General features: G+C 36.9%; 1 protein-coding gene across 1 annotated transcript in view; it reads right to left on the bottom strand.

The window, feature by feature from the left end:
- Positions 1 to 24788, bottom strand: part of plin1 (perilipin 1) — a 39627-nt gene that overhangs the window by 12377 nt on the left and 2462 nt on the right. The window contains exons 4-6 of the mRNA XM_049483615.1: positions 19999 to 20081; positions 18877 to 19045; positions 8990 to 9168 (exon numbers count right to left, since the gene is read on the bottom strand). Coding sequence (XP_049339572.1) covers positions 8990 to 9168; positions 18877 to 19045; positions 19999 to 20081 — 431 coding nt within the window. The remainder of the gene's footprint in view (positions 1 to 8989; positions 9169 to 18876; positions 19046 to 19998; positions 20082 to 24788) is intronic.

Genomic DNA, 24788 nt, shown 5'->3' on the forward strand with positions numbered 1-24788 from the left:
TCGTGCGAGCCGTGCCTGACCCCTGTGCACAGCTGCAGAACTGCTGCCTTAGATTTCAGTCTGTCATTTTTTACCTTGTCTGACTCAAACTCAAAAGCAAAGCTATTATAAAATATGCTAAACTATCAAGCCTCATAGGAAAACAGAGTAAATAATTAATAACATCACTAATCTGATATACACTGAGAGTAGCATGACCACCCATCTGAAGTGATATCATATTGGTGTTTCAGTGGAGAACAAATTTGTCTTCCTTTTAATCTTATTTACTGATCAGAAAAAACATCCCGATCTATGAATTAAAAACCACAATCCATTCAAAACAGAGTTTGTAGTCTGAGAAAAGCCCAATATCAAGTCAGTTTGTCAACTTTGTTTAAACGCAGGGGTTTTATTTACGTTATATGTGAGCATTTTTTTACATTAACATTTTAAAAATCCAATTCTAAAGTCTTAGAATTTCAATTTTTTTTCTAAAGTCTTAATTTTTAAACATTCATGGCTCTTTGAAAGTGAAAAATTGCATTATTATGCTATTATTTCATCACTATATTAGTGTCATAAAATGGTCTAAAATGACAATAATATTGTGGCACTAAGCATGCTGTCAGTCTACCTGTTCTGAACTTTGATTCACACACTAAAGACTTCTTCCAGTATGCACTCACACCGGACCTTACGGACTCTCCGTTGATCACATGAGGCTACTGCGTTCATGCTCTCCGAGCTTCTGATTACCCACACCTGATCTTGTTAGTATAAATATCCCTCTGTTTCTGATGCTTCTCGCCAAGTATTGTATGTAGTTTTCTAGCTCTTCTACAATGCATTTCTTTGATAGTTTTTTCCTTTAGTTACCGAGCCGTTTTTGCATTTTTGGAACGCTCTCTTGTCTTGTCATAATTATCTTTTGTTTACCGTTGCCGACCTTATTTTTGCATTTATACTACTCTTATTGCCTAGCCCTTTATCTGTTGTGTTTACTTGTATATGATTTGTATATGACCCTCACTTTGGTATGTTTTAATTTTTTGCTGCCTTCCTGTTATTAACAATGCTCTTCCCTCGTAAATCATGCAAACTTAACCACTTGATTAATAAATGTTGTTAAGTATCTGTGTTTGTCTACCCCCTGCGTTTGGCTGCACTTCTTCATTGTTTGTGGTTATATTTAAATTTAGTTTGGGGCATTATGTCGTTTTGTGTATGTATGTTTGTATTTTATTTGTATATTTAGATTTAGAGGTTGTGGTGGTTCCATTTGGTGAAGCGTGTTTTGCTCTCCTATGTTGGGCTGGAAGGTGAATAAGGGTCTCCACCAATAAGCTTTTGATCAAATTTGATGAACTACTGCTTGTCGCTCAGTGGGACTATGGCCTGACTTTGGTACTTTGCCATAGTGATGCTATGATATAATTTATCCCAATATATCTGGGGTAATACACTCTCTGTAAGTGTGTAATATTTTTTTTTTCATGTGAACAACAACACTGTACTTAAAAACTCAAAGCAATAAAAATGTCTGTATTTTTACAGACAGCAGCACCTGTTTTCTATCATTTTAAAAACATGAAAGATTTCTACTGTAAAGGACACATATATAAAGAAAATTAATATGAGGGAAATCAAAGGCTTCCATTTAGCAAGATACAAAACTTTTCTGCAGTTAAATCAAGATCTTAACTGAGTAATAGGAAAAGGCCTGTCACTTTTCAGACAACACAGGAAGTTCACAGGACGGCAGGGACATGGAACACGTCAGAGTCATAAAACTCCTGTTCTCAGAGTACACAGGCTGGAACTGCTGAAATACAGCTCTGTGTCCTGTGGGGAACATATTCCCTGAGGGTGTATAAACATTTATGTAATATTTATGCTGTGTTAATACAACAGTTCTTCTGAAAGAGAACAGTTTGTGTTCTTAAAAGCAACCTTTTACAAGTGAACAAGAGCTTTTGTACATTTATTTAATTGCATTAGTGTGATTGCAAACTATATTCATATTCTTCTTCTTTTTAATATTACTATGACACCTGATTTTTTTTATTTACCTCTGAAATATATAAAGTATTGACTTGTCCATTCTTAACGGGAGTAAATGGCTTGAAGGTTAAGCTTTTGAATAAGAGCACTAAACTTTTGAACAAAACTACAGTGGACAAAAAACTCTCCCATAGGTATGTATTAAAATGTGTCCATTTGCTTTATGCCAAAATTTAAAAATTCTCTATAGGTCACATTTTTGGAGCCACAAACAGCAAATTTGGCACAATCACAGAACTAATAGCATAGTTGTGCTACATGCTTTATAAACTTATAACCAACTCACATTTTTCAGTAAATCATTGTACATTTTCCCCAGGAAAGAAAGGCTGATGAATATTCAGCTCTGTCACACCCCACATTTTAGCCGAAGGTTTTTAGATATCCCTCTTTTCACCACATGTATTTGCATTACACCATTTAGCCTCAATTTAGTCCACAATTTGGACTCTAATACTTAGTCAAATGTATTAGCAAAAAACATAGCAACACCTTGGCAACCACCAGATGCTTAGACTCATAAAGACTCACATAAATTCACTGACATGAATGTGCAATCAGACTTGGTCTTTAAGACTTAAAAAACCTTGACAACCCTATTTTAACAAATTTTTATTTCCATTTATTTTCTTACACTTTCTGTAAATGTTTAAGTTACAGGTCACAAATTATACATTTTTAGTAACATAGTTTTGATTTTAATTTAAAGGTGATGTTGGTTAGTTTTGGGATTTTGGAGATTTAGGGCCCTCTCTGGTGAGAATGGGTAATTGCACAGAGCATGTGGAAGAATCTTTTTAAACTGGGCGGGTGTGATGCGGTCTCCTTTTAGAGCGGATGAATACGATTCCAGGTTATGTTCATTCAGAGAGATAGAGAGAGAGTGCGCTCAATCAGAAACTTCACTTCAACTCCACTCTTTGTTTTTACTATGAGTGAATGAGCTACTGAGCTCTGAGCTTCCCCTTCTGAAGTCTTCATTGCTCCACCAGCCACTCGCGTTCAGTAAAACTGAGCCGGATCCTCTTTCAGAGGCTGTACGTGTGACGTGAATACGTAAAGACGATTGACATGGCCAGAAGAACTCCTGCGAAAAGTGACCCGTCACCCCAGTTTTTAGAATGAATATATTAGGCTTGGCAAGGATGGTCGTTCCAGCACACTGGTACCATCAAACACAATATTTAATCCCTTCTCCACTCAGAAATGCTTCGGCTTTCAGTTTAGAAACAAAACACTTTCTACCTGAACTGCAGCTTCAGTTGTTCGTACCCATTTTTTTCCAGTTTTGCTAGGCCAATTATCCCACCCAGTCACTAGGACTTCCTTTCATTCACTGAGATGGAGAGGATGAACACATGTTTTTAACTTAAAACAACATCCTAAACTGATCAACAGACTCATTTTAGATCCTCTTTAGCTAGGGACCTTTCTAAAATCTAACTCTACAAATGTGAGGCTCTTCCTCTATTTCCACTAACAGCCATTGCCCAAAGCACAGAAACTACAACAAACAAAGCCATATCCACCTGCTGCATCCTGGGCACAGCTGGTATGTAATCACCAAAGTAATGGGAGATTGGGTTAGCATGTGAGTGTGAGTATGTGTGTGTGTGTGTGTTTGTGTGTTTATGGTGGGTGTGTAAAGGGCGGAGCTCACACACGTGAAGACTCCGCATGATCAGGACCTCCAGACTTCGATGCACGTGCAAACTGAATCAGGCCGAGAGACGCCTGACTCACCAGCCCATAATTAGAGATGCTGTCCAGCACTTTCTGCCTAGCTGTAGCCAGAGAGTCCCGGAGCACAATGGTGCCATGCTTTGCCAGGTCCAAGCTGGCAAATAAAGCACTCTTTGCCCTCGCCTTCAGTGACTTATATCATTACATACACAGTACCAGTCAAAAGTGTGGAAACACTTTCTTATTCAATGTTTAAAATTTTTTTTCTACAAAATTGAAATAAATACTAGTAAATACTAAGTATTTACCCAGACTATGTAGGAACACATAATGAATCATGTAGTAACTTAAAAATTTAAAACAAATCAAAATTTTACATTTAGGTAGATTCTAACTAACAGTAACTTACAGTAACTGTTGTTATTTATTTGTTGCTTTGTTACATAGTTACATATATATAGGGCTATTCACTGTATATCAACTCTACCTCTTCACAACACTACTGACGCTCTCCAACACATTAAGAGGACACAAAATTCAAGCATACTTTTAAAAATGTAAAATATAAAACATGTTCTAGTTTGTTTAACACTTTTGTGTTTACTACATAATTCCATATGTTTTTGTTTAATAGTTAAAATGACTAGTATTAATCTACAATGCAGAACATTTTAAAATAATGACAAAAACACTTAATATAAGGTGTTTCCAAACTTTTCATTAGTACTGTACATACTGTATAATATAGGCATGCACAATCATATCAGAATTATATCAGTATCAGACAGAAATTGCTTTTTTAGAATATTTCAATCCGATACTTGCTGGGCATTTATTGTGTATGGAAACAGGACCAAACGACACACAGGACGCACAACCACAATTGGCCAACACTGGCCATGACACTTTATATTCCATTGATTTATGCTAGTTTTTATTTATTTTTACCAGTTTTAAAGTTAAACCGTGGGGTGTCTAGTCTCTCTGTAAGTTACAAATGTGTATATAGAATATTGTCATCACAGAATTCCCACATTGGTGCACCCCTAGTATAATACAAATAAAACTCAGTATAATACAATAGGATACATTTTTCTCTATAAGGAAATTAGGTATACAGTAAGTAAAGGCCAATTTATTATTCTGCATCACACTTATTCAGCATCCATCCATCCATCCATTCATAAGCAACCAAACACATTTCAGCAGCCTGTTAATAATCCAGTAAGATTTTGTTAATGAATCTATTCAGGAAATTAAATTCAGGAAATGAATTTAATGCTCCCTTGATGCTATAGGATCTAATTAAGCCACGGTTGGCAATATAGCAAAACATACAAATATACAAATACTAGAAGAAATGTTATTGTCAATTCTTAAACTGAGGTGTTTATATTTGTAAACAAGTTCTGAAATATTTATACAAACATAGTACAAAATGGTTTAATCACATACAGGTACTAACGCAGTTTATAGAGGTATGAAGGTACACTATTAGCTGCTCTGGCAAATTATCTATAGTAATAAAACATGTGTTATGTGTTATAATGTCAAGACACAATATTATGACCTTCACCACCTCCATGTTACCACACTTAATGGACAATAGGTGTAGAAACAAGGAGGTGGTCATAATACTCTGAGGGGCTCTGGGTATTTTCTGGCTTCAGTAAATTGCGTAAGAACTCGTCCTTGTTTCCCTCTCCGCTCCAGGTACTGAGCTCATGCTAGGATCTAGAATGGCACACGACATCCCCACACCATGAGGACAGCAGGCTCCATATTAGTCCAAGTCCTTAAAGATCTGGCAATCAGCCAGCACTGCCAGATGAACATGTTGTATAACAGCACTTAAAACCTCCTAGTCTAAACCATTTCTTTCCACATTATGGTTCTGGAGGGGTAGTCAGAGGGGACGTGTGATGAATGTTAAGAATGTCTTTAATAAAATCTTTCAGCAGGTCTCTAAATTGAGCTCCTGGGTTGAGCTGGGGGATGTTAAAAGGCATCTTACAGTAGCAGGGGATAACAAACGTACATCTGGCAACACTGCTTGTGTAGATACGGGATTAGACAGCAGGTTTTTGCGATACATTTTCAAATTTTCCACTTTTCGTACATTTGTACATTTATCATTTTGTTCATTTGCTAAATTTCTAGGCTGTTTAGATATTAATATTTTATATTAAAAAGAATTTGACCGGTGATGTATTTATTTTGAACAGATTCTTACTTTAAAGCGCAATCAAGTCATCAATCAAGTCAAGTCAATTTTTTAAAACTATTTATCATATTATATATACAGCTCTGGAAAAAAATAAGAGACTACCTCAGTTTCTGAATCAGTTTCTCTGATTTTGCTATGTATATATGTTTATGTTTGAGTAAAATGAACATTGTTGTTTTATTCTATAAACTACTGAAATTTTGTTCCAAATTCCCCCTAAAATATTGTCATTTAGAGCATTTATTTGCAGAAAATAAGGACTGGCTTAAATAAAAAAAAGGTGCAGAGCTTTCAGAGCTCAAATAAAGCAAAGAAAACAAGTTCGTATTCATAAAAATTTTGGTTTTTATTTGGTGGAATAACCCTGTTTTTTATGCATCTTGGCATGTTCTCCTCCACCAGTCTTCCACACTGCTTTTGGATAATTTATGCCACTCCTGGTGCAAAAGGTTAAGCAGTTCAGTTTGGTTTGATGGCTTGTGATCATCCATCTCCCACTTGATTATATTCCAGAGGTTTTCAATTTGGTAAAATCAAAGAAACTCAAAATTTAAGGAGTCTCTTATTTTTTTACAGAGCTGTATACATGTCCTATTAGATGTGCCAGGTATCTGAATATTTAGGTGGTCATGTTAATGGCATATGCCAGTTTCTTAGATCAGATTATGCTTAAGAAATCTGATTATGAAATCCGATACAGAGAGCTTAGAAATGAGATGTATTTTGTTTTTTTTACATTTGTTATTTAAATAATTATGTGCCTCTATTTTTTTAAATAATATAGCTAAAGCTATAAGAAGATGAGCATATTAAAATAGTATTAAATACATAAAAATGAAGATACATAGTTGTCAGTAAAGTTTGATGTTTGTCTTATGTGAATCCTGTGAGACTATTGGTTGGATAAAAATCCAATTATTTGCCTGACTTATGTAAACCCTGAATGTTATAATTATCTGATTATACAAGTGCATGTAAACATGTTGATTGAATTTCTGACAAATATAATTTTTTGTAGTTATCAGATTATTCACTTTTTCACTTTTCTTGAAATTCATTAAAATAAATTATCAATTAAAATGAACTTAACAAATGTGGCCAAAATCAAATCCACATTCAGTGCATGAGACCCCACACACACATCTCACAGGGAAATTACATTGTCACATGATTTTTGTCATGTCATTGTATTCTGATAAACATGTTTTTTAATATGTATTTTCAAATGCTGTAGGCTTGATTTAGTATTTTATTGTACTGGTAACCCTATTCTTTATAATTAATAATATAGTACTTAACTTATTTGCCATCAGAGTTTTCTGGAATTTATTTGTTGTCTAATCATTTCTTTTTATTCATTATACTGTAACTGTTCACTATTCAGTAACTGTACAACTGCACATTGTTTTCTGCTGTATTATGAAAACATGGCCTAGATACGACTTAGTACCTTTGTCATTTTAGTCATATAAATGCCCCTACTGACCTACTAACATATTTAAAAGCAATTTTATCAATTTGTTTCTTGATTGTTTGCCTTTCTTCTAGAACTACCTTACATATGGAGTATGTAATAAATGTTTAATGACCCTGTGACCTGAATAATTACACAACAGGCATGCATGCACACGTTCCCCACACTTGAGTGTGATAAGTAGTGTCATGGTCAGTGTCTCTGTCAGATCCATCATCATCCGGTGTGATTCTAAATGTAGAACCTTTTGTGAAGACTTTTAAGAGCTGAGAAGTAAATCATTTCCATTAAGACACTTGACGTCAAACCGCTGGAGACACAGGCTCTGCACCAGAATGCATCACTCAGTGTAGACAGCAGCTCTGCCCATGCCAGTGAAAGTATTCCTAAATTATATGACCTTATGAAGCTCAGACTTTTCAAATGTTCTTTCCTGCCGACATTCAATAAATTATTTTGCAGATACCATAATTTATACAGTTCCTATCAAAATTATAAATAATGTCAGGTAATATTCTATTTTCAGTAGATGTTTTTAAGAAAGCAATTAAATATATGATTATTCTTTCTCATTAAGAAGAGATAAGTTTTATGAAAATCTAAAATAATTTTAATTATTTTAGATTTTAAGTTTAATAGTCGAAAAGACAAAGGGCCCTATTTTAGTGCACCATGCAGCTTGATTAGGGATGTGCCAGACAGTGTGTCTTTGCTATCATAATGACAGGAATAGGCGTTTCTCTTGCCATTCCCTTTTGGCAGATTGCTAATTCAGGAGTGCAGCTATCAGGACGTGTCAAATGTTTCTCAGCAGAGGAAACTGACCTGATCGTTCACACTTGTTCATTCTGTTTATTGTAGATGTGAAAGTTTGACAATTGGCATGCACTCCGGGTTGGTGCACTGTGATGTGCCCATGTGTGCATAACAAGCGGGGGGTGTTCGCATGTTGGAGGTGCGCCTGTGTTGGCAAATTACTGCCAAGATAGCAATGAACATATCGGTTCATAACTCTCTATACATCTAACACTTTTTGATTTTTTATTTGTTTATAGTCTAATATATATATATATATATATATATATATATATATATATATATATATATATATATACGTATATATATATGTATATCCCACATCACTAGAGATGCCACAACACAAGCTGGGTGAAGACTAGTACATGCCTCCTCCGATACAGGTGTAGTCAGCCACCAACCTTTTTCGAACTGCTATTGATGCATCTTTGCCAAGTAGCCAGAGTGGTTTTGATACATCACCCTACAGATGCCTTGTGCTGACTGACATCACCCTAGAAGGCCGTCTACCCACCCAGAGAGAGCAAGGCCAATTGTGCTTTCTCAGGGCTCTGGCAGCTGATGGCAAGCTGCATGACCGAGATTCAAACCAGCGATCTCCCAATCATAGTGGGAGCGCTATGGACCCCTCTGCGACCAGCAAATTGTTATTAATTATTATTTTTACTCTGAACCAAAACACTGAAGTCTCACCATGTTTAATTTACAAAGCTAAACTGAGAGGCAAAGTTCTATTTGGATCTTACCAGAGGGGTCACACTGGGGAGGCGTGTGGCCAGCTGCTGACCTTGACTCTTGGCTCGCTGGAGCAGCGTGGCTGTCTGCGCATAACCCCGTCTCCAGACGGTGCTGGCAAGATTTCCCAGTCTCATTAAGCCAGGCTTTGGGCCCACAGTAGCTATCTGCCTCTCTGACGACTCCTCCTCTACAAAAAAAAGGAGCATTCCATAAGCATTCCATATGATTCTAAACAATTACAGGTAACTTGAATCTAGACAATGTTTTTCCAGCACTGTGCAACTAGACATGTAAGAATTCATGGTTATACACATGATTATACAAGACATTTATACTGTATAGTATATACCAATTACAACATTGTTTTGTATGTTGTGTGCCGTGCTTTTACACAGTCATGTCACAATATTATGACCAACTGTTAATCTTATCAGCTCCACTGACCATATAGGAGCACTTGTAGTTTCTCTGCATAATTTTTTATCCTCCTTTCACCCTGTTCTTCAATGATCAGAACCCCAGAGGACCTCCACAGAGTGGGTACAATTTGGATGGTTGGTTTTTCATTCTCAGCACTGCAGGGACACTGACTGGCATGGTGGTGGTTTATGAGGTGTGTGTTAGTGTGTGTTGCGCTGTGTGTGTGTACGAGTGGATGAGACACAGCAGTGCTGCTGGAGTTTTTAAACACTGTGTCCACTCACTGTCCACAGAGAGAAGCTCTGAATCTGTTGTTTCACAGGTTGTGTTGGTAATCCTTCATACTAGTCCTTCATCAGTGGTCACAGGATACTGCCCACAGGACACATTTTGGCTCTTGGGATATTTCTGGTTGGTGGACTCTTCTCAGTCCAGCAGTGACACTGAGGTGTTTAAAAACTCCAGCAGCACCGCTGTGACTAATCAGCCTTTTCATCACAACACATTGCAAACACAGCACCACCATATCTGGAGGCTAACATTACATTACATTTGGCAGAGGCTTTTGTCCAAAGCAACTTACAATAGTGATGTACAATATAGTGCATTACAAACAGACAATGTTTTAGTACTCCTTTTAAATCTCATCCACACCCATCCCACCTCACCCACATTCTTACCCACCCTGCCCACATCCACCCCACCAATTCCAGTTCACCTTACCCACCCAACCACTAGAAGTATACACAATACATACACAAAAAATCTATTACTAGTCTATTACTAGTCTATCTACTTCATATATTTAATTCCGTTTAGCCATATCCTCATTATAACTGGATTTGCTCTACTGACTCTAGCTGAGGATAGAATATCTAAAAAGAAACGCTGGCGGAAGACACATTGAACAATAATTATAGTCTGTAATTATAGAAAACTGTAGGCTTTGCAGGTGTAGTCTAACCTGCCATGCTACCAAGGTAATTACTACAGCTATGGTCTTTTGTGTCTTCTCTGCTGTTGCTCCATTTTAAAAAGCACTGAACACAGTTTCACATTTTCTTGCTCCTCCCCAAACCAAATCTATTCAATCAGAGTTGAGAAAATTCTTGCACGATTTGTTAAGCTGCATTATGATTAAATCTTATTGTCCCCTGATTGAAACAAACCAAAATGCTCCAAATTTACAAACCCGTTAACTCATTTGGTCCTCAGTGAAATAACTATAGTTATAAAAAGGCCCTGAAAACTTGTTAAAACCACAGCGGAAACAGTTCCTTAAAATACAGTCTAAAGCTTTAATATGTTTTGGCAACCCTGTGATTTAATGCTTTCTCCTTTTCTCTGAGACACATAACAATTCCAGCAATTCCAGTCGCATACTGTCTTTAAGGTTAGGAATCTTAAATGAAATGAATGGTTTTAAGTGGAATGCTCTTCCAAAGCCTGGGAAGACAGGAAAGCGGAAGGGAGTCATTTCTGCTACACGTCCCCGCTCTTTCATAACCACCCAAAACTCACCCGTCTTCATTAGCCTGTCTCTTTGACGAAGGATAAATGTGTCAGGTCAGTGAGCGGTAGGAAAAACACAAAGCTTTTCTTCCTGCTTGTGGATATCAGTCCCATATGGACCAAATAACGAAATACTGTATACAGGATAACGAGAAGCAATGAAGTATTAACTTGTCACGTATGCATCATGTGGTTATTGTGTTATATGTGGTCCTTTTGATTGTTTATTTGGTATATTTAGGGGCATTTATTAAAATACACTCAATACTATTTGTGCTGCAAGATGTGCAGCACATTTTGGCCAATATTTACAATAAGTTTAATCAATATTAAGAACATACTATATATGATATCATTACAATTACAGGAGTCCCGTATTTCAGTATTATTATTATACTAGTATGAATCTAATATATGAGATTCATCTGTCAGTGTGTACATGGTATACAGCTCCATAAACACATAATAAACCACTTTAAAATCATTATTGGTCTCTGATTATACTATTTTCACTGTATATGGTTACATAAGATGAACACTGTTGTATTTTTCTATAAACTACTGATTTTTTTTTCGAATTCCAACTAAAAATATTGTTGTTTATTGCAATTATTTGCAGAAAATTAGAAATTATCTAAATAATGGAAAAGATGTAGTGCTTCCAGACCTCAAATAATGCAAAGTAAACAAGCTCAAATTTGTTTAGAAACAACAATAATACTAATGGTTTAAATCAGGAAGAGTGGTTGAATAACCCTTTCTTGTGTCTTGGAGTGCTCTCCACCAGTCTTTCATGCTGCTTTTGGGTGACCTTATGCCACTCCTTGTGCAAAATTTCAAGCAGTTCAGCTTGTGCCGTCTAACTTCCTCTGGATTACATGCCAGATGTTTGTATGAAAAAATCTGATTTGAGTCACTTCAGTCGGGTAACGTGAATGGAGCCTAAGCTTAGTAAAAGTACACTGGCCTAAACTGGTCATAGGGTCAAGTAGGGTAAAGACATACTAAAATTAGAAGATATTACAGGACAGGACACAGAAATAATAACCATAAACACAATCCAAGAGAAACTGACAAAAATAGCAAGAGGGAATAGTGAGATTGTAGCTGATCCAATAGTACATGTGGACACCAGCGGAAGTTCCTAAAGATGATGGATGGTCTGACTGCCACTCTGTGTAAACAACAAGCACACGTGCCTCAATGTAATAACAACAGCCAATGATCATGAGGCTCTAGGGCTAGGATGGCTTTAGCCAGAGCTAAGCAGACTATATTCAGCGCTTTTGAACTGGGACAGGCAGCATTAAAAGCCTGTAAACTGATTTAGATGGCTAGACAGAACACCAGCTAAACAGATTCCCTTTGCTGGTGGCACCGGTAAAATGCCAATGGTAAACAAATGTAAGGTGAGGTTGTGAGGCACATGACAGAGAAATAGACTGGAGCTGAAAATTTTAGAAAAAATGTTGTATATCTAATAATCCAGTTTGACTGGATCATTTGAAACACTACAGTCAAATCATTTACATGTGGGTAGGTGTGATTTTTTTTTACTATTATTCAAATTGGGTTGTCACATTGTGATTAAAAATCTTATTTACAAATGAGCTTAGGCTAATATTGTTTATTCGTTTAAGATAAGTGCACATGAACACCACCAATTTCTATGTTGGGAGTCAAAAAAATAAAAAACGCTGATTTAACAGCAACTGCATTATATTCAGTCTAATGGTTTACATGCTATAGATACTTCTACAGGGTAATAATATATTTCACCTAAAGCTCATACAGTACTTTTGCTTTGATTGTGTTTAAAATAATTTTAAACAGAACTGGAGAAAAACATTATTCTCAGGGTGTTCACATTGCTTTTAACCAAAACCACTTAACCTCCTGAGACCCAGACTTTTTTGATTATTAGGACTTAACCAGTATGAAAACAAAACTTTATTTTATTTTATTTTATTTTTTTATCCCATTTTCTCCCCAATTTACACGGCCAATTACCCAACCCACTCACTATGCACTCCCCCTATCACTAGTGATGCCCGAACACCAGGAGAGTAAAGACTGGCACATGCCTCCTCCGATACATGTAAAGTCAGCCACCGCTTCACATGTATCAGAGGTTCCCATATGTCAGCTCACAGAAACCTTGTGCTGATTGACATCACCCTTTAGAGTGATGTGGGGAAAGACAGCACCATCTACCCACCCAAGAAGAGCAAAGCTAATTGTGCTCTCTCAGGGCTCTGGCAGATGAGAATTCAATGAGAATTCAATAAGAATATTCACCTAGCCCACGTTTCTGTTTGGACTGGCTGTAGAAACTTTTGACTGGGATTCCCGCCATCTTGTTTTCAATTAACTGAGTGTGATGTTGTCATGTGACCACTAGATGGTCTGGGCAGTGTCTCCCTATGAGGCCTAGGAGTCAACATTTTTACAAATTAAGTATCATGGTGCAGAGAAGCAGAAATGTTATGTTCCCATTAGTCGTGGGCGATATGTATCGTTTGCGAAATTATCGTGAATGTTGATTTGACGATGTGTAATTTTGTAATATCGAGTTTTTTTTGTTTTTTTTTAAATCGCCAAAAATTTATAAACTGCATCGTATTTTAAGGCTGTTATTTATATATTTATACATATACATAATGTAAGTAAAAACAACTGATTAACTAAACTCAGAGTGCGTTGTGTATAAAGTAGAGACCTGCACCCGCTGGACCCAATGCATAGTAGTGCAGCGCAGGGCACATTTTGAAAGCTCATTGCGGGCGGGTGAGGCAGACGGAAAGTCTCGGAAAGCTAACCTTAGCTGCTCTTCCTTTCGTTGTGCTGGTTCTGGTTAAGCTGGTGCTTTGCCAGTCCTTACATTGTTGTTTGTTTATTTCTTTGTTTCTGGGTGATTTATTGTATTTGGTGTCGTCCAGACGCAGTTTATTTACTTTATTATTTACTTATTTATTGTTTTCCTACTTTTGTGTGACGTTTTTATTTTTCATCTTTTGCAATTCGTTAGATTATAGTTTCGTTAGTATTTTGGGTTTAGTTTAGTTTGTTTGTTTTCCAATTTTATTTGTTTTTGCGATTTATTATTCATTTATTTTCCTTAAAGAGAGGGCCTTGGCCTGTGTCTTGTGTCTTGGCCTGCAGGCCCTGTTTGCTTTCAGTTGTGTTTGCTTTATTGTGGCGTTTATTTGTTTGGGTCTGTAGGTGGGTTTTGTTTAGTTACTTCTTTTTTTTTAGTTCTAATTGTTTACTTTTTAGTTTGTTTTGTGTAAGAATTTATTTGTTATTTTGGTTAAATATTTCTGTTTATTTGAATATTTTGTCATTGCAGCTAGCTGATGTGTTCAGCTAAGTACATCACTTTTAATACCTCAAGCCAATGACAAGAACTGCCTTGAGCAGTAACGCGAACGTCGGAATCATGCGGGAATTGCGGGCGGGAGTGGGACTGAAAATCATATTTTTTTGCGGGAGCAGGACTGGAAATGCTGTCCCGCGCAGGTCTCTAGTATTAACACGCCCTGTCCCGCCGGCGGGCCAGAAAAATATCATAATTCATATCTGGCTGTGTTTGAGTAAGTATAGGCTCAATATAGACACCCAATATGCCATTTTAAAGCTAAGAATCTCTACTTTTCAGTCACATTTAGCTGTATTTCGTTTTAGAGCTGAAAGCGTGCGCTAGACGGTCCGGTTTGTGATAAAAACACACTCTTTGATCCGCCCGGGGTACCTGCAGAACACCCCCCACACCCAAACAGAGCGAATCAGCACCTACCTGAGAGCACTGGCTTCAGAATCCACCCAACCATCAGAAAATCCATCAATCCAGTCCCCAATAATCCCCATTTATGTCTGAGAAGCGCTCTTATAAATCCGACGCAGATTAAAACTATTGGAAACTCCAGCGCTGTGTTCTGAGACTTTCCCTTTGTTCTGGAGCGATCAAACTGCGCATGCGTGTTACCATGGTAGTTGGGCAGACTGAGAGCCCCCCTCTGCCCCCCTACATTCTGTCAGCCAATCAGGTGGCGAGTTATGTGGGACAGAGGTGAAGCCCGCTCTGAAACCGGACACTCTGAGAGCGCTCCCCCCTCCCTCTGGAAAATCTGCTCCAGAGGGTAGGGAGAGAACAGGCTGAGAGACCTTCTTTATTGTGAAATAAGTTATAAAATTAATAGTTTTTATTCTTCTAAAGTTTCCAGTCCTTTTCAGAAAGAAAGGACCATCCCAGGTTCAGATCTCTATCATATCTAGGGAGCAGTTTATAATTTTACATGGTGATTTTAAAACTTCTAATAGCAGAATATAGAGCTACTAAAACACTTCATCCACATAAATATATCATTTTATGGATCTAAAAATAAAAAATAGAAATAGAAAATCTGAAAAGCGCCTAAAAAATTTCCTTTTTTTTTTTACCATATTTTGAACCTTACATGTTCAATTGAATACTTTTTTTAGAATAGTTTTGTATTTTTTGGAAAATATCGTCAAAATATCGTTATCGCAAAAATCCAAAAAAATATCGAGATATTTTTTTTTGCCCATATCGCCCACCCCTAGTTCCCATATGAAGACGCAGAGTCTCAAGAGGTTAAGCAGAAATCATTTTGTATTTTCGAGCTTAAAAGTCTTAAGTACGAACGTCAGAGGTGAACAGAACATACAGCCCTGAAAACAAATCACATCTAAAAAAGTGGATTGTAGCCTTAAATAGATGAACCACTTGCTTTCATCATAAAAAATGATTTTTTTAGAGTGATGTCACAGAATATTTATATTTAGTGTCCTAAAGAAGTGTCTTGGTGACTGGTTTATCTAAGACAATCTATTGTAGCATGTTTTTGAAGTGTAGCCTAGCAAAGTTTCTATTTTTTTTTTTGCTCGGGAAAAGTGCTGGGTCAAATGCCAGCTTCATCACATTGTCCTGGCGGCGGTGTTAATCGGTCAACTCCTTTTCATTGTACTCCAGGCAGTTAGACAAGCAGGACATGCTGTCTGATAAAAACAGGTCACAGTTTATAGATGTCTCACTATTCACAGGAACGTGTTTGTACGCAGATTTGTCTGCAGACATGGCAGTTATAGAGGTAATGACCTGGGCAGAATCAGCCCCCTGCTGTTTATCATTAGTTCTTGTACAGTGTGTACTGTGCAGTCAGGAAACTTTTGTGGATGAGCAATGGCACATAACATTTCATCTCCAGGACAAGCTAACAAGCTCTTCTGCTTTTGGCACAGAAGACCAGATCAGTTCAGAAATATAAGTATATCATACTAGCATCTACAGCGCTGAAAAAAAAACAGGCCACTTAAAAATGAAGTTTCTTTAATTTTAACAAATTAAAAACCTCTGGAATATTATCAAGAGAAAGATTTTTTTTGCAGTAGGAGTGGCATTAAGTTATTTAAAATCAGTGTGTAAGACTGGTGAAGAACATACCAAGATGCAAGAAAACTGTGATTAAAACCAGGGTTATTCCACCAAATATTGATTTCTGAACTCTTAAAACTTTATGAATATGAACTTGTTTTTTTTTGCATTGTTTGTGGTCTGTGATGTATTATTTTAGCTTTTTCTAATTTTCTGCAAATAAATGCTCTAAATTACAATATTTTTATTTGGAATATGGGAGAAATGTTGTTTGTACTTTCTAGAATAAAACAGCAATGCTCATTTTACTCAAAAATAAACCTATAAATAGCAAAATCAGAGAAACTGATTCAGAAACTATTTTTTTCCAGAGCTGTATACAGAACCATAATGGAAATAGTTTATTTTTTATTAAGATATTACCATAAAATGACTATATCCGAGCAGCCACTTCATTAAAACTACATCCTTGTTTCTACACCATATAAAGGCACTACTGGTTGTGAGTTAGTAGTGTGTGTTGTGCTGGTATGAGTGGATCAGACACAGCAGTACCGCTGGAGTTTTTAAACACCTGAGTGCCACTGGTGAACTGTGAATAATCCTGCCAACAGCTTCCTGTGGGCAGCGTCCTGTGACACTGATGAAGGACTATAGCATGACCAACACAAACTATGCAGCAACAGATTCAGAGCTTCTGTCCCTGATTGTACATCTAAAAGGTGGAGCATCTAGATAAGAGTGTCTAATAGAGTGGACAGTGGTTGGACACAGTGTTTAAAAACTCCAGCAGCACTGCTGTGTCTGATCCAATCATACCAGCACAAAACAAACTCAAACACACTATCATCAACACTATAGCTGGTGTTCCCAAGCTGTCCCCTGAGGTAACTTTGAGGTTTGAGGTAACAACATGACTGGAATGTCAGTATATTGAATCATACTGGCCTTTCCCAAACAGAAAATCTGTATACCAAGACTGTCAATAAGAGCAGCGTTTTGACAACTTACTACTAGTCTAAAAGTATCTGTGACCATTGATTATTCAGAGATATGGATCATATACCTTTTAAAGCAATCAATGTAGTTACGTGTACTTTCTTATCTAAGGGCATTTTCGCACCTGTAGTTAGTTTCTATGGTCCGAATCAGATGGTAAGTTTGTTTACTTGGAAATTTTCTCCCTCTGTTTGGTTTTGTTTCACAAAAAAAAAACACACCAATAAACAACACACACACACTTTGTTTCCTCTGATTGTTCAGAGCTGTCTTGTGAGGGAGTAAAAATAGTAAGAAGATGTGTTACAGTGCGTATTTCTGTGCAGTGTGAAACTGCTTTAACACAGAAAGCTAAAATGCTGCATTTTCAAACACAGTGTTTTTTTAATAGGATGTGCAGCGCAGATGTACACATAGTAAGCAGAATGTCGTGGTGGTGAGTAGTGAATACAGCACAGACCACATGTGTAAACAACATGGAGCAGCAGAGACAAACAGAGACGTTTGTTCATAACTGTGGTGATTAGCGTTATCTGGCTACTCTGTCAGATTAAACTGCGCCTTATCAGAAGTTTAGCTCAAATAAATAGAGTATATTTAATAGCTGATATTTAATCACATTCTCAGGTCTCGGTCAAGTTCTTTTGATCTGGACTTGAGTGTGATTACTGTTTTTACACCTGCTCAATTGAAACACACTTAGGGTACAAACAAACCAGAGTCAGTTTTACCCAGACCAAATAGTGCTGGTGTGAAATGGCCTTATTAGATAATTTATGGGCACAAATAAACTAATCTTTTTTTTTTTTTATCTTATTTCTTTTTACATTACAAAGGTACTTTTTGAGAAGAAATTAGCTGGGTACCTAGTATCTTCGCTAATAAATATTGATGGGTTCCATTGTCTAAGTAACAGAATCAGTCCCTACTTTATTCTCTAGAGACTGTAGAGTTTATTATGCTTATTTAATTTCATTTGCCCACTGAAAGCCCATTTTAGTTGCAGTGCTAGGTCGAGAATTGGGAGCCAGTTACATTTGGACCAGTACGTCCATCCAATGGTTATTCAAATTTGGATTTTAATAACAAAACTAAAATAACAAAAGATACACTGCAGTGCCAAGACTGAAACTTTTGTTTTGCACACTGTAATAGCTCCCCATTCAGGTGACATTACAGACTTAGAAGATAACATTAAAGGCCTCTGTCTGTGACTAAATTATTCCATGCATACTTTTCTTTTATCACAAATAGAACATCTCTCTGGATCCCTCTGGAATATCTATGATCAGGTATGGGTTTCAAGCACTTTTGGACCACTGAGGGTCAGAAATAATAAAACCATTATAAACTGCAGACAACTGGAAACAGGAACAGGAAATCGTATCAACTTAAAGCTGCTTTCAGGTCTAATGGTCATCAACTACTGTATCAGATGTTCTCATGTTGCAGCCAAGCATGGTTAAACTCTGAGAATACAATAACTCCATCTAGTGGTCACTTTAAAAGAGCACAGACACATTCAGCATCCCTCAAAATGTTAGGATTGTTGTAAGATATGTTGATTACCTTTTTCCTCAGTGGGTTTTGGGAGTATGTAGTTGACTAGGTGTTCAGTAAGAGTCAGAGCAGTGTCAGCTCCTTCTTCTGCCAGCTTTGAAATGGAACTGCTCAGGACGTACTGCACAGCTGGACTCCGCGCTGCAGAAGACGCCAGGCCTGCGATCCCTGCTGCCAACTGATAAAAAGGGAGGGAAAAGAGAGCAATTAATGCCATGATAATAAAAAACCCTTAACAGTCCTTGGCCTGTATATGGGCTACAGGTAAAGGTGATACAAATCCCTTTATCTCTCCAGTAAAATTTTGAAAGGTTTGAGAGCTTTGGGCACTTCTAAAAAACACTTTGAGAAGCTGTATTGCACTCTTTATACACCTAATAATTTTAGATAAGTTTTAAGAGGAATCAGCCCTAAATTCTGCATGATTAATAATAGACATTAAAACTAGAAAACCGTAAGAAAGCAAAGGGTTTGAGGGACAATGAAATGATTAATTTGTATTTAGAAAAATATTGATTTTAAAATGTTAATAGTTCAGGAAAGTGCTAATTTTATTTTTATTCATTACATTTCATTTACACCGTTGCAGATTTACTTCAACATTATTCATTTTTATTTCAATTACAATTAAGAATTTCAGTAATTTTTAGTCAAACATGAAACCTTTAGATGTAATGCTTAAAGAGAAAATAGATAAATAGTAAAGATAAAAATGCTGGCATGTTAATGGGTTAATCAATTATAATTAATTACAATTAATTTTTTTGGTCAAATAATTTAATTTTGGTGCATTGCTACTAGTGTTCTGAACTGGCAAGAACTTGGCGATACATTCACAATACAGAGGTCAAAATTTAATAAATTGCAATATTGTGATCAAGGTGACACCTTATGATTGTTTAAATGAAAATTTTGTCTTTTTGACAATCACTTCATAAATGTAGGACAAAATATTGTAATATGATATTGATACTGATTTCTTACACTCTTAATCACTACACTATCCCTATGATTACCACGTAATTTAATATTAGACTAAAGTTCTATATGTGTCTCATATGTGCACCTATAAAGCAACATTAAATCAATACACCTTTACTGTAATTTAACTGATGTCAAAATATGCATTACCTTTGCAGGGGGGTACTCCAAAGCCGGCACTTTCTCCTCCAGTTGGTCCAGTCCTCGACAGGCCAGGGAGTTGGCAGCTGTAACTGTGCATAGTTAAATGTTCAAATGTGTCATTAGTGGAAGGGGGGTCTATGGCACACTGATACAGATACAAAACAAAAGAACAGAGAGGTATTAAACAATTATTTAATATTAAAACAATATTCTATTATTTTTTATTCTTGTAATGCAATGTAATACAGTATTCCTAAAGCCCTATCTGGACGAGATTAGTTTCTCAGGGGGTCCTGAGGTAATTTTCTCTTTTATGGGGGGGGGGGGGGGGGGGTCCTCTGTGATTTTATTCCCGTCCAGAATGACCATGTACATGTTTTTCTCAGACGTCCTTTGAGAAAATTGCAGGCTGAATTACCTACTGTTTTTCTCCGAACTCCGTGATTCTCCAGTAATTTTAGTCCCATCCGGAGTTACATCTATGAGTCTCGTCACCTTGCATTTAATAAAATAGTTATTTGTCCACTGCCACCCACCGTAATAACACATTGGGTGCTTGTTTCCACAGCAATCCACGTAAACACAACAGCGAGTGGAAATGGAGGAGCTACTGAACACCATGTCAAAAAAACTCACTGGTCCTCATGTTTTTTTCAACTGCAGTCCAGATGCAAGAGTTTTATTACTGAGTAGAAGTGTAAAATATTTTTCACAGATGTCCCCCTGAGAAACTAATCCCATCTGGAGAGGGCATAAGGCTACATGACACCTGCCTACGCGTTTCATGACAACTGACAAACATACATAATCATTTATATATGCTTATTCTAAAACTATGTCAACTGTCCTAAGGGCTGCTTATGTCAACATTGATGTCTAGTTGAAATAAATACTATGTACTATGTAAACCCTATATTCTTGCTTTCTGTTATTCTGATTCAGGTTCTTTATTCTTACCTTAAAGCAAACTCTAGTCAATTTCCAACTATTTATTATACATGATATATATTTATATTTACGTCATTTAGCAGATTCTCTTACACAGAGATGCTGATATACAAACGTGTCTAACTACACTGAGAAGGAAGCATTCACTTGCAAAAGAAGAGGCAATACTACAGATATTTTGTGTAATACCCGAGTGGGAATATGAGCTATTCAAAGATTTAACTTTATTTCTTTATTAAGTTTATGAAAGGTCAGTATTGCAGAGTCTGGGGAGTCTGCATGAAACTGCAGTTCTCAATTTATTGAGTGGAAAATGAATTGTACAATTAAGAAAATTATATAGTTAAACAAAATTATATACATTTATTATATAAAAGAACAAAAATGCAATGTGTTAAATGTGAAAACGTACTGTATATGTAGAGAATGTAGTAGTTAAAACAGTAGAACAGTATGAGCAGGATAGTTCTATTAATCTATTCATCTATTTCTATTATTATTATTTATAATAATAATTTGGGGAAAAAAAACTTTTTCACTACTATTATACTACTGCTGCGCCTACTTTTGTAATTTTGTTTATTAATTACATTTTATTCCGTCCTCTGCTATTCTGCTATTCTGTTCTATTTTTGGCTGGGGAAGCAGTCCTCAGATCCTCCCCAGAAACACTGGGTGCAATGCTGGAGTGTCTGGTCAGGGTACGTGTCCCTCTCAGGGTAACACACCCATTTATCATTGCACAATGTAGAAGAGTCCTCCAAATTTCAACATCTGCCACCAGATGTCTCGCCTGGCAAACAGAAGTTTCAACTCTGTCCCAATTCCAGAATTATTCCCTCATAACTGACAAAAATTTAAACCTATTTAACCTCTTATGCTCTGTGACATTTATTATACCCCAGGGGTTACTACAAAGCTTTTCCTATGTTACAGTGATATTGAGAAAAACAGCCAGGAATCACTGGTAGTTCTGCAGAGTTGATAAGTAATTATTATTTATTTTACTGCTTTAGATATATAGTACCATATTTTTTCGCACTATAAGGCGCACCGGATTATAGGACGCACTATCAATAAAAGTCTATTTTCTGGTCTATTTTTACACATAAGGGGCATTTTATATGACTCTAGTAAGGCACAGGAGTGTCACAAAGTTTTCCTTCTAATTAGCAGCAGGGTCAACAGCAGGCTACAGGTCAATAATACTCACCTGTGAACGGCCAAAGAGCTAGTGCTTAGCGAGATTAGTGGGTAATGCTAACGCTGCTCCAGCAGTGCTAGCCGGGGTTAGCAGCAGGCTACAGGCCAAAAACACCCACCTCTAAATGGCCAAAGAGCGAGTGCTTAGCAAGATTAGTGGGTAATGCTAACGCTGCTCCAGCAGTGCTAGCCGGGGTTAGCAGCAGGCTACAGGCCAAAAACACCCACCTCTAAATGGCCAAAGAGCGAGTGCTTAGCAAGATTAGTGGGTAATGCTAACGCTGCTCCAGCAGTGCTAGCTGGGGTTAGCAGCAGGCTACAGGCCGAAAACACTCACCTCTAAATGGCCAAAGAGCGAGTGCTTAGCGAGGTTAGTGGTTAATGCTAACACTGCTGGAGAACAGAGTGCTTCTTACTGCTTCTTACAACCTGACTGGTAAAATTCATAAATAAGGTGCACCGGATTATATGTTTTTTTGGGAAAATTAAAGGATTTTAAGTACGCCTTACAGTGAAAAAAATATGGTACTAGGACAATTACTCATTTACGTTATTTATCAAATTGGAATCATACTCCAGTTGCTTAAGCCAACCATTATTATGGTCAGTCTACAGACTGAAATAAACCAAAGTCCTTGTAGGACCACCAACACACTGACTCTCCTCCCTTCTCAGCACAGCCAGCATGTTGATTGCCTCATTTTGTTGAAAATGAACAGGACCATAAACAGACACCATGTTGGGTGTTACAAGAAATCCCATTTAAATTTTAACCAGTGTCTGGTCTGGGATGGTCTAGTAATAACTTCCCTGAATAAGCTAGTCCACTATTATCACAGCACAACTAACCATTCAATCTAACAGTCTTTTGAAATTGCAGCTCTTCACTAGTACACAGGTCAAGCTGAAGTCATGACTCATATTGTGTCTAGACAGGGCTGCTGTCCTCTCTGCTCTCCCGGTGGGACATCAGTGCTAAAATGTGAAATATTAAACCTCTGATCTACTCAGATGGAAAGGCTCAGAAGGCTTTTATGTGGACATTCTCTGGCTTTCGCCTGAGTAAAAGTCATCACCTCTAACACTGCAAAAGTATCTCATGAAAAATAAAGGTGTGGTACAGAAACAAGGCTCACATAAGATCTGTTTTGAACTATTACAGTGCAACTTTTAAGCTTTTAGAGAATGTGCATAAATAGGGACAAAATGCATGAATGCAGTATACTAACAGACACCCATACCCATATTTAACTTTAAGTATAATGAGCCTTTATAAAGAGAATCATGCAATCATCACATAGAGTACAATGAATAGAACTGAGAATAGAACACAGAGTTTAGCCTGATTGCAGCAATTACATTTTGTCCAAGGGGGTTTTCACCCCTGTAGTTCGTTTTTAGTTGGAGGGTTTTCTCCATTTGTTTGGTCTGGTTTCACACAGGCATAAATCTAAACGCACCAAAATGCGCATCAATAAACCCGCGAGCAGGCTGTGTCCTCTGATTGGTCAGAGCTGTCTGGTGTGTAAGTAAATATAAGTATACAAAAAAAGTAAATATAATAAAAGTATATATAGTTTCCCAGCGCATATATCTGTGTTTAACACAAAACTGAACGCTGAAACGCTGCACTTTCAAACACAGTGTTTGGACTTGCAACTAGTGCTGGGCGATATGGGAAAAATCATATATCACGATATGGAATTTTTTATATCATGATAAAGATATATATCATGATATACCACATTTAAGTATGTTTTCAGTTATTCTTCAAAAAATATGACAAAATAATATCATTACTTACTTTTTTCCAACTTTATTTCAAAGTGACATTAAACCCAACTTTTACAAAGGAGAATTACTGCCTTTTGCGCATCAACATATATATCAACATATATATATATATATCAACATATATATATATATATATCAAATAAAAACAGATGAGGTAGATGCACTAGCTAATTTTTTCAAAAGAACAATGCGTCTCTATTGTTCAGCTCTCATGAGTTTAATAACTTAAAGCATGTCGCAAACCGGTGTGTCCGTGCGTGTCCGTCAAATAACGTAAAGCAGAGTCATGTCACAAAAACACATTATGAAGCTTTTTTGGCGAAAATTACTTTATTTTCACTTAAATAAACCGAGTTCATGAAAAGTGACCACGTCAATACATTTAATCGTACCTACTTTATATATTTGCATGATCAATTGATGAAATTACTGTAGAAACGATAGGGACGATAGACACTTTTCTATTGTCCCCACAATATTTATCGTCATATCCCACAGCACTACTTGCAGCACAGATGTACACATAGTAAACCGAGTCACTTGGCTGTGAGAAGTGAATGCAGCACAGACTGCGCGTGTATGGACACAGCGTTTGTTCATAGCTGTGGTAATTAGCATTATTTGGCTAATATATCAGTTTAAACCGCACCTTATCAGCAGTTTAGCTCAAATAAATGTACTACATTTAATAGGTGGATCCGATCGAGATCGGATCACGTTCTCACCACAAACGAACCGCTCCAGACCACTCCACATCCTCAAGGTGGTCTCGGTCCAGTACTTTTGATTGATTTTTGCGATTACTGATTTCACTCCTGCTCAATTGAACCGCACTAAAGTTACAAACAGAC

The sequence above is a fragment of the Astyanax mexicanus genome, chromosome 9 (genome assembly GCF_023375975.1).
Source record: "Astyanax mexicanus isolate ESR-SI-001 chromosome 9, AstMex3_surface, whole genome shotgun sequence".
NCBI lineage: Eukaryota > Metazoa > Chordata > Actinopteri > Characiformes > Acestrorhamphidae > Astyanax > Astyanax mexicanus.